Source organism: Polypterus senegalus, chromosome 2, assembly GCF_016835505.1.
Source record: "Polypterus senegalus isolate Bchr_013 chromosome 2, ASM1683550v1, whole genome shotgun sequence".
NCBI lineage: Eukaryota > Metazoa > Chordata > Cladistia > Polypteriformes > Polypteridae > Polypterus > Polypterus senegalus.
This window is the reverse complement of record NC_053155.1, coordinates 100899376-100915967: the sequence shown is the minus strand read 5'-3', so window position 1 is coordinate 100915967 and position 16592 is coordinate 100899376. Positions and strand designations below refer to the sequence as shown.

General features: G+C 41.6%; 1 protein-coding gene across 1 annotated transcript; it reads right to left on the bottom strand.

The window, feature by feature from the left end:
* Positions 1-465: 465 nt before the first annotated feature.
* On the bottom strand, positions 466-16531 carry dnajb13 (DnaJ heat shock protein family (Hsp40) member B13). The gene is made up of 8 exons (XM_039744274.1): positions 16373-16531; positions 16166-16269; positions 14291-14452; positions 13597-13754; positions 8119-8232; positions 2147-2260; positions 1977-2053; positions 466-616 (listed from the first exon to the last, which is right to left on the bottom strand). The coding sequence occupies exons 1-8, from the start codon at positions 16438-16440 to the stop codon at positions 466-468; spliced, it is 948 nt and encodes a 315-aa protein (XP_039600208.1). The 5' UTR covers positions 16441-16531.
* Between the last annotated feature and the right edge of the window lie 61 nt (positions 16532-16592).

The following is a 16592-nucleotide window of genomic DNA, read 5'->3' as shown; positions in this document are numbered from 1 at the left end:
GACATCACACAATGGGAAAGGGTTTGGGAATGTGATACACAACATCACTGAAGTGCTGTGATGTGGGCAGAGCCAGTCAACCCACAAGATGTGTGCATTTAGGACAAGTAAAGACTGTTCTCTTCATCATACTCTTACGTGGTTCTGGCTGGGGACTCCATGTAAATTTAAGGGAGTGTGCTCTGAACAACAAGGGGGACTTGTAGCCTAGGCCTCCACATTGTTTTAAGCCTATCCTGCATTCACAGATGGTGGAAATCAAAGTTGCATGGTATACAACTATTGCATAATCTAATTTCCAAAATGTTTCTGGTCCCAGGCATTTCAGATTAAGGATAATTGATGTGTTATCTTCCAAGACATTTCACATTGGAGACACTGCTTTGTTACTGGCTGTTTTATTTAATAAAAAAACATGTTAACCCATGTTAGTGGGTCAACCTTTTTCCTTTACATATGAAATAACTAGGAGAGTGCTTGCTTTATTATACGTTTTCTTTCTGCATTTAACTTCTGTGGAAAGCGAATATCAAACTGAATAATTAGATTTCCTTTTTCTTCTGAATTACTGGAGATTGGCATTCCTTCACCAGGAACAACTTTGGTATATTTTGGACTGAAAAATAAAAGGAAATATTTAATTTATACAGGTGAATATCCCTTAATACCTGCTTTTCAGACTTTATTCAGTGTGCCTGTAAAGCACCCCTTAAAAGAATACATATACAACATTAAATCGCTGTGGATTTAATTTGGCTTTTTGACATGGACTAACACTCTTAATTACAAAGTGAAAACCTCGTGCAAAGGTGTCCTTGGTGAATACTTGAGCAATCCAATTATTTTGTTTTATTTGCAGGTGTCTGTTTTCACTTTAGCATTAAAAAACTTCCAAGGGGATGATGAATACTTGCGAAGTGTGGATACTTTGTATGCTTGTAACCCTATCCTTTTATACACATTTTTAAGGTTTGACAGTAACTAGTACTTTGGTTCTTTTCACAAATCTGCCAGACTAGAGGGTTTAGTTTTGGCAGTTTTTCTGTTTAGCTTATTGACAAATTTTGTATTTTACACTGTACAGTTTTCTCTTCTAAGCACTTTACATCTGATTAAACTGAACAGTTTTCTCTTCTAAGCACTTTACATCTGATTAAACTGAATGCCCTGCTGTTCAGACTAAATTTGTTTAAAAGTCACAAAGTTGCATTAAGTAATGGGTAAAACATTTGATCTAGTTAGTCTGGTCATTGGGGGGGGGGAGCACTTCACTGTTAACCAATCACACATAAAAGAATACTCCTCACCAAAATGATTTTTGTACTGTTATTTACTCCATGCAGTTTGTTGTGGTGGCCCAGAAACACTTTTTTGTGGAGATATTACATATATGAAGATTCAAACACGATGGGACCCTGTGATGACCAAGTGACCAGTTCTGAACAACTAAACAAACAGGGCAAAAATGGCAGGGGTTATCTCATAATATACTGTAAATTCCAACATGCTGAGATTTTATGAGTAACTGATGTGGATTATGCAACACAAGTTACAAGGTGATTTGATTTTATTTTTTCCACTGATGTTTTTGATATTTTCTTTCTGTTTAGAATTGGTCATTGCAGGGTTCTGTTGAGGATGAATCTTCAATATGTAATTTCTCCAAGAATATACGAGGTTAAACATTTTTCTTGACTAACAAACACTTCATACTGCATGGGGTAAGTAGCATATTAAAAACTTTTTGTGTGGAGTATTCCTTTAAAAACATTGTAGGAATAAGTCCATATGACAGTTAAAAGTAACAGCTCTGTACATTTTAATATGTGGTGGATACTACACTTAATATTTACTGTAACATCTAGTTTAATTGTAAAAACAAAACATCACCTTGTGTTACCAAACTTGATCATGAAGGACTGAACCTTTTGTTGAAGACATGCACACTATACAGACATACACACTTCTGTACTCACTGGACAATGTCATTGATAGGGATGTTGAGAAGCCTGCCATCTAGGGTCTCGATTGCCACAGCAAGTCCAGTTAATGCCTGTTAAATCAAAGAGTAAGAAGACTGGTGAAGCCAACAAATTAAACGTATTGCGTTGCTTATTCAGCTGAAGTACACCAATTGTATTCTTACCTTTACAAGATCAATGTGGCATATGTACACTAGATTATTCTGTTCTCTTCTGAAGCGAGCATGATGCTTTTCTTTTACAATGAATATAATGTCAGCTGGAATATTGTTTGGGCCCTGGAAAAGATTTTTTTAAAATGTTTCACCACAAAGGCTGCATTTATGTTAATAACATTAATGAAAGTAAAACCACAACTCTGCCATCCTGCACACAAGGATTCTTACCAACGATACCCATTTATCTTAACTAACTCGTTAGCCATCCATCCATTATCCAATCTGCTATATCCTAACTACAAGGTCACGGGGATTTGCTGGAGCCAATCCCAGCCAACACGGTGCAAGGAAACAAACCCTGGGCAGGGCGCCAGCCCACCATAGGGTGTGTGCACACACCAAGCACATACTAGAGACAATTTAGAATTACCAATGCACCTAACCTGCATGTCTTTGGACTGTGGGAGGAATCCGGAGTGCCCGGAGGAAAACCACAAAGACACGGGGAGAACATGCAATATATAGTAGAAAAAAAAAGTTGCCTCTAAATTGGGAATAGTGGAAAGCTCCATGCTGGATATTAGATAGCACTTGTGCACACCCGTGTGATAGGACTGGGAATGCTGGGGGAAAGCCTACTTGGCCCCGGGTCATGTCCCTGAAGAGACTTCCACAGGAAGGCACTCTTGACTGATAAGGTATGGTGCCCTGTGGGGAAGCTTGCACGTTTCCAGCAGGGTGTCAAAGGGCAATTAGTTCTGCTCGCACAAATGTAGCTTGGCTGACTAATATCAAAAGACCACAAAGGTTCCACAGAAATAGGTGGTAGAACATTGTTCCTTCCCAGGACCTTTTTTTCTCTCTTTAAGAATGAGGTGCAGAAGTACTGGTAGGGGGTCAACGATTCTTTTCCAGAGAATTAAGTTGCATTTTTCCCTCTGGATTGCATGCAGGTTGTTGGCATTTGCTGACCAATGATTAGCAGCACTGTCTGCATAAATGATGTCGCTATTGACTCGGCAGGGAAGTGTTGTGACAGACACAGCAGGTTCAAATGTAGCAAAATGCTTTCAAGTGAGAATCACATTTTTATAGTTTCAAACAAATTTACTTCATTCATTTCATTTATACAAGGAAGGGAAACTTTAATTCTTACAGGAGTAGAGGTGTGTTCACATATAATGCGAAAAGCATGTACTGCAATAGTCATGCCTGTGTCTGTCCACATGGAACAACTCGGCTCCCACTGGACTGATTTTTTTTATTTTGCTAACTTATTCTACAAGGAAATTTGTCAGGACAGATAAACATTTGTTTATATTGCATACAGCACCCTGTACAAACTTTTTCAAAATATCAAAAATGTCCATTAAAGCATTGTTAAATTTGCACACTCATTGATTTTAAATCAGAAACCTTCCGTGTAACTTCAACTACTAAATTAGTTTAGAGTTTCTATTTTCCCTCGAGACTGGTTACTTCAGGTTGGATATATTTTTTTTTCTTCTGTTCATTTAGCAGCCACTTCTAATGGCAGAACAGTAAAGCACCTGCAGTTGTACCGTGGTGTGAAAAACTATTTGCCCCCTTCCTGATTTCTTATTTTTTTGCATGTTTGTCACACAAAATGTTTCTGATCATCAAACACATTGAACCATTAGTCAAATATAACACAAGTAAACACAAAATGCAGTTTTTAAATGATGGTTTTATTATTTAGGAGAAAAAATCCAAACCTACATGGCCCTGAGTGAAAAAGTAATTGCCCCCTTGTTAAAAAAAATAACCTAACTGTGGTGTATCACACCTGAGTTCAATTTCCGTAGCCACCCCCAGGCCTGATTACTGCCACACCTGTTTCAATCAAGAAATCACTTAAATAGGAGCTGCCTGACACAGAGAAGTAGACCAAAAGCACCTCAAAAGCTAGACATCATGCCAAGATCCAAAGAAATTCAGGAACAAATGAGAACAGAAGTAATTGAGATCTATCAGTCTGGTAAAGGTTATAAAGCCATTTCTAAAGCTTTGCGACTCCAGCAAACCACAGTGAGAGCCATTATCCACAAATGGCAAAAACATGGAACAGTGGTGAACCTTCCCAGGAGTGGCCGGCCGACCAAAATTACCCCAAGAACACAGAGACGACTCATCCAAGAGGTCACAAAAGACCCCAGGACAACGTCTAAAGAACTGCAGGCCTCACTTGCCTCAATTAAGGTCAGTGTTCACGACTCCACCATAAGAAAGAGACTGGGCAAAAACGGCCTGCATGGCAGATTTCCAAGACGCAAACCACTGTTAAGCAAAAAGAACATTAGGGCTTGTCTCAAGTATGCTAAGAAACATCTCAATGATTGCCAAGACTTTTGGGAAAATACCTTGTGGACTGATGAGACAAAAGTTGAACTTTTTGGAAGGCAAATGTCCCGTTACATCTGGCGTAAAAGGAACACAGCATTTCAGAAAAAGAACATCATACCAACAGTAAAATATGGTGGTGGTAGTGTGATGGTCTGGGGTTGTTTTGCTGCTTCAGGACCTGGAAGGCTTGCTGTGATAGATGGAACCATGAATTCTACTGTCTACCAAAAAATCCTGAAGGAGAATGTCCGCCATCTGTTCGTCAACTCAAGCTGAAGCGATCTTGGGTGCTGCAACAGGACAATGACCCAAAACACACCAGCAAATCCACCTCTGAATGGCTGAAGAAAAACAAAATGAAGACTTTGGAGTGGCCTAGTCAAAGTCCTGATCTGAATCCAATTGAGATGCTATGGCATGACCTTAAAAAGGCGGTTCATGCTAGAAAACCCTCAAATGAAGCTGAATTACAACAATTCTGCAAAGATGAGTGGGCCAAAATTCCTCCAGAGCGCTGTAAAAGACTCATTGCAAATTATCGCAAACGCTTGATTGCAGTTATTGCTGCTAAGGGTAGGTTCAGGGGGCAATTACTTTTTCACACAGGGCCATGTAGGTTTGGATTTTTTTTCTCCCTAAATAATAAAAACCATCATTTAAAAACTGCATTTTGTGTTTACTTGTGTTGTATTTGACTAATGGTTAAATGTGTTTGATGATCAGAAACATTTTGTGTGACAAACATGCAAAAGAATAAGAAATCAGGAAGGGGGCAAATAGTTTTTCACACCACTGTATATGCTGAAGCAAGTATACCTCGCTGCAGGACACAAGATGGTGAGGGGTCAGCTGATCAGGTATTATCATATAAGGAAAATTCAATGTGTATTTATTTATTTAATTCGCTTATAATGATATAATGTATTATTTCAATACAGTAATAATGTTACTGTTTATTCCTCACCATACAAGACACAGTAAGTCCCATCCCTTACTGTACCAAAATGCACCGGTAGGTCTCATTATATACTAACAGCCTGGCTTCTGCCTCTGCCCCCATCCTGTACTCTTCTCTGTGCCTAAACACCATCTTGCACAAACCTCATGCTCCTGCTCCTTGAAATCGAAGAGGGTAAGTCACATGGTGTAAAAATGAACAATTGAAACCACTTTTGCAGAAATGTATAAAAGATGCCTTGAAGACACTTTATGCTACAATGGCTAAAGGTATACTCCTCGATGAAATTACTACACGATTTAAAAATGATCCCACTTCCAAACCAGCCAAAAAAGTTTACAAACACCTCTGAACATTTCACCATGCCAAGTCAGTCTTCTTTCATGAACCATCACAAAAAAATGACAATTCAACAGATTACAGGTGGCTGGGCAGTAGCTGTAGTCATTAACATTACAGAACATTCTCTAAGCCACTTAATCCAGTTTACGATTGTGATGGACTAAAGCCTGGGGAGAAGCCATCCTCCTCTTATATGGCTAATTTAGTATCCCCAACTAACTTAACACATACAGTACATCTTTGGAATTTTGAGAAGAAAACCAAGGGAAACATGGAGAAAACATCCAGAGTCTACAAAGAAAGTGACCACGCATGCAATTCAGATCCATTACACAGGATCCATGAGGCAGCAACTAACCATTCCAGTAAAAAATAGTGAGGACTACCTGAACACAAACTGCAATGTTAAATATGAACTTTTATTATAAGCATTTTTACAAATAACAATGAAAAAGTATTAAAACTATAACAATGACAAAACACAAAAGGTGATTTGTAACTGTTAAATATTTATCGCTAATGGTACAGTACTAAGACCTCCAGACTCCTGGGTTCAAATCTTAGCCCACTCGTTGTCTGTATGTGATTTACACATTTTCTCCTTTCTGGTATTTCAGTTGGCTGAAGACAAAAATTTAACATGAAGTTTTTATTCTAAATTGTCTTGAAAAGAGTTAAGTGTGTCCAGCATGAACCAGTTTGGTTTATTGTTACAAAACAATATTATCCTAAAGTTACAAAAAGAATAATCCACGCACTGGCAGGTTGCATCCCCACAGCCACTGGACCCTGGGTATGCTGGAGGACTACAGCTGCTGATGTGCTAAACCCTGGGACTTTCAAATATCGGCCTCCTTCTGCACACTCCTCTATCACCTGAAGAGGATAACAGTCAGAGCACTACAAGCACCTTGGCTGACTCCTACATTAATTTCTGTCACCTTTTATAATGAGTCTCCCAACAGAGCCTGTTTGTGAAAGACTTTTTTAACATAATTTAAGTATAAAGTTATTATTTGTGTTGTGCTTAATTTGTGTTGTTGGTATGGAACTTTTGTCACTGTGGTGGCTTTGAGGTATCACATTAAGTGTAATGCCCTTTCTAAATTGCAATGCTCCCTGCTTGACAAAACTGACATCATGCTCACTAAGTGAGCTACATAATAAATACACATCTCACAGTCATGATACATCGACTCTAGTGGTAATATACTGTGTCCAAAACGGTTTGCTGGTCATGATTTTTCAGTAATTTTAGAAGCCCACATTTGTTTTACTTTTGTTTCAAAGGTCATAAATTAAAACACCAGGAAAGTGCTGACATAAACCAGTTCAGGGAAGATCAGAGCCAATGGAGGCCTCAAAGAGAAATATATAAAGCTAAGCGGGCCATGTTGGTTCATTAGCTGCTTTTGGGCTGCAGTGGATGTGTCATGACAACATGGACACACCTCCTTAATGAGTACCCTTTATAACAGTGTTTCCCAATGGGGACCCCCTGTGGCTGCAGGTTTTTGTTCAAACCAGCTACTGTTTTTAATTGAACTCCTGGGCTAATTAAGTGAGCTGATATTTCCCAAGTTCTGTGTTTAGGGAACAATATAAAAATTAAAAAACTGAGTTTGCTATAAAATATATATATTAAAATGTACTAAGCAGTTATATAGAAATAATGTATTTTTTTCTTTTTAACAGTATTTTAAGCTTAATTTTCATCCTACTTTTCAAGGTGTTCTAATTGTTTAATTAATCCATTATTTACTAATTAGTGGATCTGACTCTAAAGTAGTTGCAGCCTTTGATTATTCTGTATTGTTTGCCTGGGTGTCTGATCTGCTCGTTTTAAATTGTCATTAATAAGATACAACGAAGGTGGAAAACTGCACAGAGAAAGGGCAAAATATAATGAAATCAACAAAAGAGAGTTAAGCGTTTAAATCTATAGCAAAAGGAGAAATATTTATAAATGTCTTATAAATGTAAACATCATGCTGTTGTACTTTTCTGAATGTGGAATAAAAGATAAAAGAAAAATCACAGCTAATTAAATGAGCTCAGTGTTATCAGGTGTCACTGATTAGGAATCTGGTTGGAACAAAAACCTGCAGCCACAGGGGGTCCCCAGGACCGAGTTTGGGAGACACTACTTTAGAACATGGAGCATTGGGGTACAGCTATGAGATCCTATGTTGTTACTGCTGCTGTCTTATTCTGCTGCAGCTCATCCTAACAACGACAAGGACTAGCAAATCAAGACTCTATTGGATGGATGGATGGAAAAAAAATTAAATAACAGTTGGGATAGTTAAGATACCTGATCGCCTTCCTTGGGAAATGTGATCTTTGTTCCTTTTTTCCAGCCAGGCTTTACATCAATTGTTAAAATTTTGTCCTTGATGCTGGATGTATGGCCATCTTCATTCATCACCTGCTCGATAAGTTTATAAAAAAAAAAAACACATTTAAACAAGGACAAATAATATAATTTGCTAAATAACCAAATTAATTATATAAAGGGGAAGAGCAAACATGAGTGTATATTCATGTATAGGAAAGGTTCACATTGTCTTTAAGTGCCCAGCATTATATAAAGATGAGAAATATGGGCAATATTTAGTCATAACTATAAGGTGACTAGTTAATACACCATACCAAGATTGAAAATATCTCAGCAAGCATTGCAATGAAACATTTGTTAATACAGAAACGTCAGGGAACCTTTAAAAAAGCAGTTAAAGGAATTTAAACCTAATCATTCTATTGCTGATCTCCTGAGATCAGCACATCTCACTATAATCACCCCATCAAAGACTTCTCTAAAAATCCACTCACAGTCAACTTGCTCTCTATCTCTGCAAAGAATAGCAAAGTCTACTGCCAGAAAGAAATAATAATGTACAAATAATTCTAATAGGATGGAATAATGTAAATGAACCAGAGAATCAGAGAATTGTTGGACAATGTGCTACAAAATGTAATTTGAAGGTATTCTGCTCAGATGTCACAAACCAAAAGCAGCGAATGAACAGAATAACTTTAAGCCAACTGTAAAGCATTACGATTTGTGGCTGCTTTGCCTTTTCAGAACATAGGCGACTTGTTTTCACATGCAGAAAATATAAAAATATAGAAAAATATTAACTAAAGATCAAAGCTGACAAATGTGACAAAATGTTTAAGGAAATCCTCAAAATTAAGAAGTGGAAATCTTTGGAGTGGCCGAATCAAAGTTCAGATCAAAAGTTTTTTGAGATATTGTGGAGGAGTTTTGGGTTGTGGGCTCTAGATGCAAGAAACTCCTTGCACATCTCAGACATGGCACAGAGTCATGTGTTACAGTATTTAAACAAGGTGTGCACTTATTGCTGCCTTTCCAATGAATTTCACTTCCGTTGGTTTTTCTTGTGAAGATTAACATAAGTTACAATTTACCTGATATATTGTCACGTTCATCTACTGATAGCATTAAAAAGAGGGCAATGTCGTGGACAGGAACTGTTTATCTGTGGATTTTTTTTACGGTACTCTGATATCCCTCCTCCTTGAACTGTCACCTTATCGTGGTGGAGGGGTTTGCGTGTCCCAATGATCCTAGGAGCTATGTTGTCCGGGGCTTTATGCCCCTGGTAGGGCCACCCAAGGCAAACTGGTCCTAGGTGAGGGATGAGACAAAGAGCGGTTCAACAAACCTCCAATGATGAGCAAACTTTGGACGACGTTTTCCCTTGCCGGACGCTGGTCACGGGGCCCCCTCTGGAGCCAGGCCTGGAGGTGGGGCTCGATGGCGGCGCCTGGTGGCGGGCCTGCACCCATGGGGCTCGGCCGGGTACAGCCCGAAGAGGTAACGTGGGTCCTCCTCCCCATGGGCTCACCACCTATGGGAGGGGCCAAGGAGGTTGGGTGCAGTGTGAGTTGGGTGGTGGCCGAAGCGGGGACCTTGGCGGTCTGATCCTCGGCTACAGAAACTGGCTCTTGGGACGTGGAATGTCACCTCTCTGAAGGGGAAGGAGCCTGAGCTAGTGCGCGAGGTCGAGAGGTTCCGGCTAGATATAGTCGGACTCACCTCGGCGCACAGCTTGGACTCTGGAACCAATCTCCTTGAGAGGGGCTGGACTCTCTACCACTCTGGAGTTGCCCCGGTGAGAGGCCGAGCAGGTGTGGGCATACTTATTGCCCCGACTGGAGCCTGTGCATTGGGGTTTACCCCGTGGGCGAGAGGGTGGCCTCCCTCCGCCGGGTGGGGAAGGGTCCTGACTGTTGTTTGTGCGTATGCCAACAGCAGTTTGGAGTATCCACCCTTTTGGAGTCTCTGGAGGGTTGCTAGAGGGCATACCTTCTGGGATTCCCTCGTTTTGCTGGGAGACTTCAATGCTCACGTGGGCAATGACAGTGAGACCTGGAAGGGCGTGATTGGGAGGAATGGCCCCCCCGATCTGAACCCGGCGGTGTTTTGTTATTGGACTTCTGTGCTCGTCATGGATTGTCCATAACAACACCATGTTCAAGCATAAGGGTGTTCATATGTGCACTTGGCACCAGGACACCCTAGGCCTCAGGTCGATGATCGACTTTGTGGTCGTGTCGTGGACTTGCGCCATATGTCTTGGACACTCGGGTGAAGAGAGGGGCGGAGCTGTCAACTGATCACCACCTGGTGGTGAGTTGGCTTCGATGGTGGGGAAGATGCGGTCAGACCTGGTAGGCCCAAGCGTGTTGTGAGGGTCTGCTGGGAGCGGCTGGCAGAGTCCCCTGTCAGAAGTAGCTTCAACTCCCACCTCCGCAGAACTTCAACCACGCCCCGAGGGAGGTGGGGACATTGAGTCGAATGGGCCATGTTCCGTGCCTCTATTGTTGAGGCGGCTGACGGAGCTGTGGCCGCAAGGTGGTCGGTGCCTGTCGTGGCGGCAATCCCGAACCCGTTGGTGGACACCGCGGTGAGGGATGCCGTCAAGCTGAAGAAGGAGTCCTATAGGACTTTTTGTCCTGTGGGTCTCTGGAGGCAGCTGATAGGTACCGGCAGGCCAAGCGAACGCGGCTTCGTTGTTGCTGAGGCAAAACTTCGGGCATGGGAGGAGTTTGGAGGCCATGGAGAGCGACTTTGGACGGCTTCGAGGAGATTCTGGTCCACCGTCCGCGTCTCAGGAGGGAAGCAGTGCAGTGTCAACACCGTATATGGTGGGGATGGTGCGCTGCTGACCTCACTTCGGGCGTGGGGGGTGGGAGGAGTACTTCAAGACCTCCTCAATCCCACTAACATGCCTTCCAATGAGGAAGCAGAGCCTGGGGACTCTGAGGTGGGCTCTCCCATCTCTGGGACTGAAGTCACCGAGGTGGTCAAAAACTCCTTGGTGGCAGGGCCCCGGGGTGGATGAGATCGCCGAGTTCCTTAAGGCTCTGGATGTTGTAGGACTGTCTTGGTTGACACGCCTCTGCAACATCGCATGGACATCGGGACAGTGCCTCTGGATTGGCAGACCGGGGTGGTGGTCCCCTCTTTAAAAGGGGACCGGAGGGTGTGTTCCAACTATAGAGGGATCACACTCCTCAGCCTCCCTGGAAAAGTCTATTCGGGGTTCTGGAGAGGAGGGTCCGTCGGATAGTGAACCTCGGATTCAGGAGGAACAGTGTGGTTTTCGTCCTGGTCGCGAACAGTGGACCAGCTCTTCACCCTTAGCAGAGTCCTGGAGGGTGCATGGGAGTTTGCCCGACCGGTCTACATGTGTTTTGTGGACTTGGAAAAGGCATTCGACCGTGTCCCTCGGGAATCCTGTGGGGGTGCTCGGGAGTATGGGGTACCGGACCCCTGATAAGAGCTGTTCGGTCTCTGTACAACCGTGTCAGAGCTTGGTCCGCATTGCCGCAGTAAGTCGAGCCCGCTTCCAGTGAGAGTTGGACTCCGCCAGGGCTGCCCTTTGTCACCGATTCTGTTCATAACTTTTATGGACAGAATTTCTAGGCGCAGCCAGGGTGTTGAAGGGGTCCGGTTTGGTGGACTCAGGATTGGGTCACTGCTTTTGCAGATGATGTTGTCCTGTTTGCTTCATCAGGCCGTGATCTTCAGCTCTCTGGATCGGTTCGCAGCTGAGTGTGAAGCGGCTGGGATGAGAATCAGCACCTCCAAATCCAAGAGCATGGTCCTCAGCCGGAAAAGGGTGGAGTGCCCTCTCAGGGTTGAAGGAGAGATCCTGCCCCAAGTGGAGGAGTTCAAGTATCTCGGGGTCTTGTTCACGAGTGAGGGAAGAATGGAGCGTGAGATCGACAGGCGGATCGGTGCGGCATCCACAGTGATGCGGGCTCTGCATCGGTCTGTCGTGGTGAAAAAGGAGCTGAGCCGTAAGGCAAAGCTCTCAATTTACCAGTCGATCTATGCTCCTACCCTCACCTATGGTCATGAGCTATGGGTAGTGACCGAAAGAACGAGATCGCGAATACAAGCGGCTGAAATGAGTTTCCTCCGCAGGGTGTCTGGGCTTTCCCTTAAAGATAGGGTGAGAAGCTCAGTCATCCGGGAGGGGCTCAGAGTAGAGCCGCTGCTCCTCCGCATCGAGAGGAGTCAGATGAGGTGGCTCGGGCATCTGATCAGGATGCCTCCTGGACGCCTCCCTGGTGAGGTGTTCCGGGCACGTCCAACCGGGAGGAGGCCCCGGGGAAGACCCAGGACACGCTGGAGGGACTATGTCTCCCGGCTGGCCTGGGAACGCCTTTGGGGTTCTCCCGGGAGAGCTGGAAGAAGTGGCCGGGAGAGGGAAGTCTGGGCCTCTCTGCTTAAGCTGCTACCCCCGCGACCCGACCTCGGATAAGCGGAAGAGGATGGATGGATGGACTCTGATATCCTGTCACATCCCAAAAGGTATTCTGGGATAAGATCCCCACCCATCCACTATCCAACATTAGAATAGATTGACTGGGGACTTTAAATAGTACCGTATTATTTTAATTGTTATGTATCAATCAGAGATCCTTACCATTTACCCACGCTAAGCTAAAAGGTGCTACAATTTTCTTTATACCTTTCTACCTCTACTTATTCAGTCTAAAAATGTGGTAAGCACTCAATTAATCAATCTATCTGCTTAAATTTAACTGAGTAGTTAAAGGATTGAGCTAGCAGTCCAGAGGTTTACAGTCTATCACTAAGCCACAACAGCCTTCCAATGTACAAGGGTGGGCCTTTGTTCAGAGGGTCTTTTGACTAGTGCCCCACTTAGGGCTAGTTTGTGCTTTTTCACCCAATACTGATATTCCAGCCCAGATATCTTTGTGAAGAAATCAGTGAACTTGGGTAATGTGACTGACTGACTGAATAAGTAGTGACTTTTGTTATAGAAGTAGCTCATTACCAACTACAAGGCAGCAAATTAAAATATGCTTGAGTAAAATGACAAGGATATCAAACATCTCAATGGATCAAGAACACCAAAAGTCAGTATGCACATTGCCTTCTAGATTTCTCTAGGTACTCCACTTACCTCTCAGATCTTAAACTGTGCATGTTTTGCTAATTAATGACTCTAAATTACTTTAGTAAGAGTGAACCGAGTGTGCCGTGTGATGGACTGGCATTCCACCCAGGGTTAGTTTGCTCTTTTCTTCCACCTAATATGCTTCTGCTTTATGCAATATTGGAATGGAGACATCATCCTCAGAAAGCAAATTGGATAGATTGATGGATAGAAAGGATATTTGGTTTAGAGAATCAATATTAAATGTTTCAAACTTACAAAGGAATCTGTTTTTTATGTAGGAAAAAACAAAATCAGAGAGGTGTATGTGTTGTTCATCATAGGCTTACCCTTCGAGATATTTTTATCTTTTTTGTGCACCCATAAAACAAGTCTTCTAAGGAAAGAAACAGGTCTCTCTCGATTGCAGGATCAGTTTTTTTCATCCCTCGACCTCTCAGTCCACCAAAACTTGCATTGACCTCTTCACCCTCCACCGTGTAGAAATCTATGCAGACAATATTTTAGAAATGTTAAGCTATCCTGGAAATGTGTTAAGTTCAGTCAGTCCTCATTATGTATAGTGCCTTTCAGACTGCAGTAAGAGATATGACTAAAAAGAAGCAAAAATGCTTCAGGATAAATAAAAAAAGCACATCTAAACAAAATCATTCATAAAATCCTCCACTGCTTGATCAGGATGACAGTCCATTATGAAAGAAGGAAATCAGCTGCTGCTTTTTTCTTCTTAAAAATAAACAGTGAGAAACTTGCCCTGTCTTAAATATGGCTATATTTGTAAACACATGACTTCAAAGAATTTATTGAAAAATAAAAACCAATGCCCTTCTCTTCAAAGTAAGCAGTTTTATCACCTCATGAGGCAGCGAGAGCTCGTTTGCTGCTTAGTTGTACTAAGACCTTACGAAAAGAACATTAAACATGTAGGCCTCCATGCTCATTAATGACATTCTTGGCTCCTCTCTCTATATCTCCAGTTCTCAAATAAAACTGTGTTTTTTAACGCCTGGGATTTCTGCTCACCTGCAAATGGGTTGTCTCCTCCAAAGAAATCGCAGAATACTTTCTCAGCATTGCCATGGTAGACATAACCACTTGTCCATGCACCACTGCCTCCATACTCGGGTGGGATGCCCCCTTTGAGGCCTTCTTCTCCAAACTTGTCATATGTTGCCTTTTTTTTTGCTGAAAATCAACAGACTACAATTATTTTTGAATATTTTGCAATTAGATCGTCAGAGTATGTGTTGTATTATTAGAATCAATAACATCTGATAAACTATTTTTCAAACTTACACATTTACAATTGTGTAACATACAAATATATTATGTAAAAAAAGAAATTATGTTTAATGAACCTTTCTAGTAACTTAAAATTTAAAACAATTCAGTTTTATAAACAAAAACAATCTCTAGGGAAGGCCTAAATGTGTGGTAACATCTTTATAAATATAAGGACAATCACTTTATGAGGGTTATATTACATGAATAAGGAGAACCTGATAATAATGAAATGCCCTATATTACAACTAAAATTTCTCACAACTAAGCAAAAATGACATCACCTGCTTGTTGAAATGAAGCATCACTGCATCCAGCTTTCCAAAAAGAATTTTGGGCTAACGAATTTGAACTGAGAGAAATCTAAAGATGCAATCCAGACAGCAATAGAGACAATAGAATTATGGTGATTCCCCAACACCGAAACCATTCAAGGTGTTGGTTGGTGCCATTTGCACAATTTTTTATTATGTTGGGAGTGCCACAAAAGGCCCACATAACTGGTAAATATTACACTGATTGGCTTAGGTGTTTGCAGCAGTCATTTATGAAAAAGAAGGGAAAAAATTTGCTGACAATCCTCATTTTACTTTACAGCAATCAATGCTCCCGCACACCATGCACAGGATTCAAAGGCTGCTCTGTGGATTTAAAGAGATGTTATACCCACACTTTGTAGTCCTGGTTTCCTATGCCTACCACCTCTTTTCCACACTGAAGAGTTCAAAGATAACCATGTCAGACCAGCAACAAAAGAGCGTTTGCACACGCAAGACAAAACTTTTTAGTTTAGCACCATAAAAAGCTACAGTATGTGTTTTCACGGGATGATGATTATTTACTTATTTGGCGGACACATTTATCCAAGGTGACCTACACTTGAGATACAACTGGTTTACATTTCTTTTCTTTTCCCAATTGGAACACAGGTGGGTGAAGTGACTTGCTCATGGTTTCACAGTATCAGTAGCAGGATTTGAGCCCTCAACCTCAGAGTTTTGAAGTCCAAAGACCTAACCACAGTGCCAGTGCGGTGCTATGTTATTTTGCACCCTAGGACAAACTTATTATTATTACTATGCCAGCCAACTGTTCAGTGGCAAGCCCATGCAGTTGGGTTTCCCCCCCTTATGATCTGCACCCACCTTAATGGTTCTGCACAATGGCACACTGAAACTGAGACTGAAAAACTTGGAGATTCTCTTAAAGAGTGAGATACAAAATTTGTACATATGCACAGTATGTGTAACTATAAAACTGTATATAAATAAAAATGACTTTTACAAAAAAATTGATAAATTATTTGCCTGTTCTGAATTAAAGTTTTGATTTGCTACCGATTGAGACAAATTACACAAGGGTATGGATGCTGGTTCTTATTATATCTTGACATTTGTATTTTTTATGCTTTTTCTGTATTTTTTTTTTATTATATATCTTTTCGGTCCTGGTTATTTTTTTTTTCTGTTTTAATCTGCAATTAAAAAAAGATTACAAAAACATACATAATAAAAACGGAAGATAACATAACATTGAACCCAATATTTCAGGTTACTTCTAAATAGCTTAACAGTAGTACATGGCCACAAAGATTGCACAAAATGTGTAGGTACTCACGGTCGCTCAGTATCTCATACGCTTCAGCTAGTAGATTAAATCGTTCCAAAGCACCCGGTTCCTGGTTTTTCTGTGGATGGAACTTCAAGGAAAGTCTGCGATACCTAAAAAAAAAACAAATGTGTTAAGATGTCATTATCTATTAAAACGTTTTCCTACAGCTTTAAAAAAACTACAATTCAGAGTTGTATGCTTTCTGCTACTTACGCTTTTTTAATGTCAGCGTCGGTTGCATTTCGTGAAATTTCCAAAACGGCATAATAGTCTCGACCCATTATAATCTGTCTTTACGAATATATTTTTAACTAAATTATCAAATGTTTGCTCCACAATCTCATCCCAACCAGACTTCGAAGGCGCCTCTCGGTTGCTATACCGCGTTGCTAAGGAAGCCGACGAGTCCTCGCGGGCTCCTGTGGGATTGCGG

Bases quoted from the DNA above. Each gene is read 5' to 3' on its own strand.
- dnajb13 (XM_039744274.1), bottom strand. From the start codon at position 16,440: ATGGGTCGAGACTATTATGCCGTTTTGGAAATTTCACGAAATGCAACC. The intron at 16,270-16,372 runs GTAAGTAGCAGA...TTTTTTTTTTAG, and splicing joins GACGCTGACATTAAAAAAGC to GTATCGCAGACTTTCCTTGA. The intron at 14,453-16,165 runs GTGAGTACCTAC...GTTGATTTTCAG, and splicing joins GTATGAGATACTGAGCGACC to CAAAAAAAAAGGCAACATAT.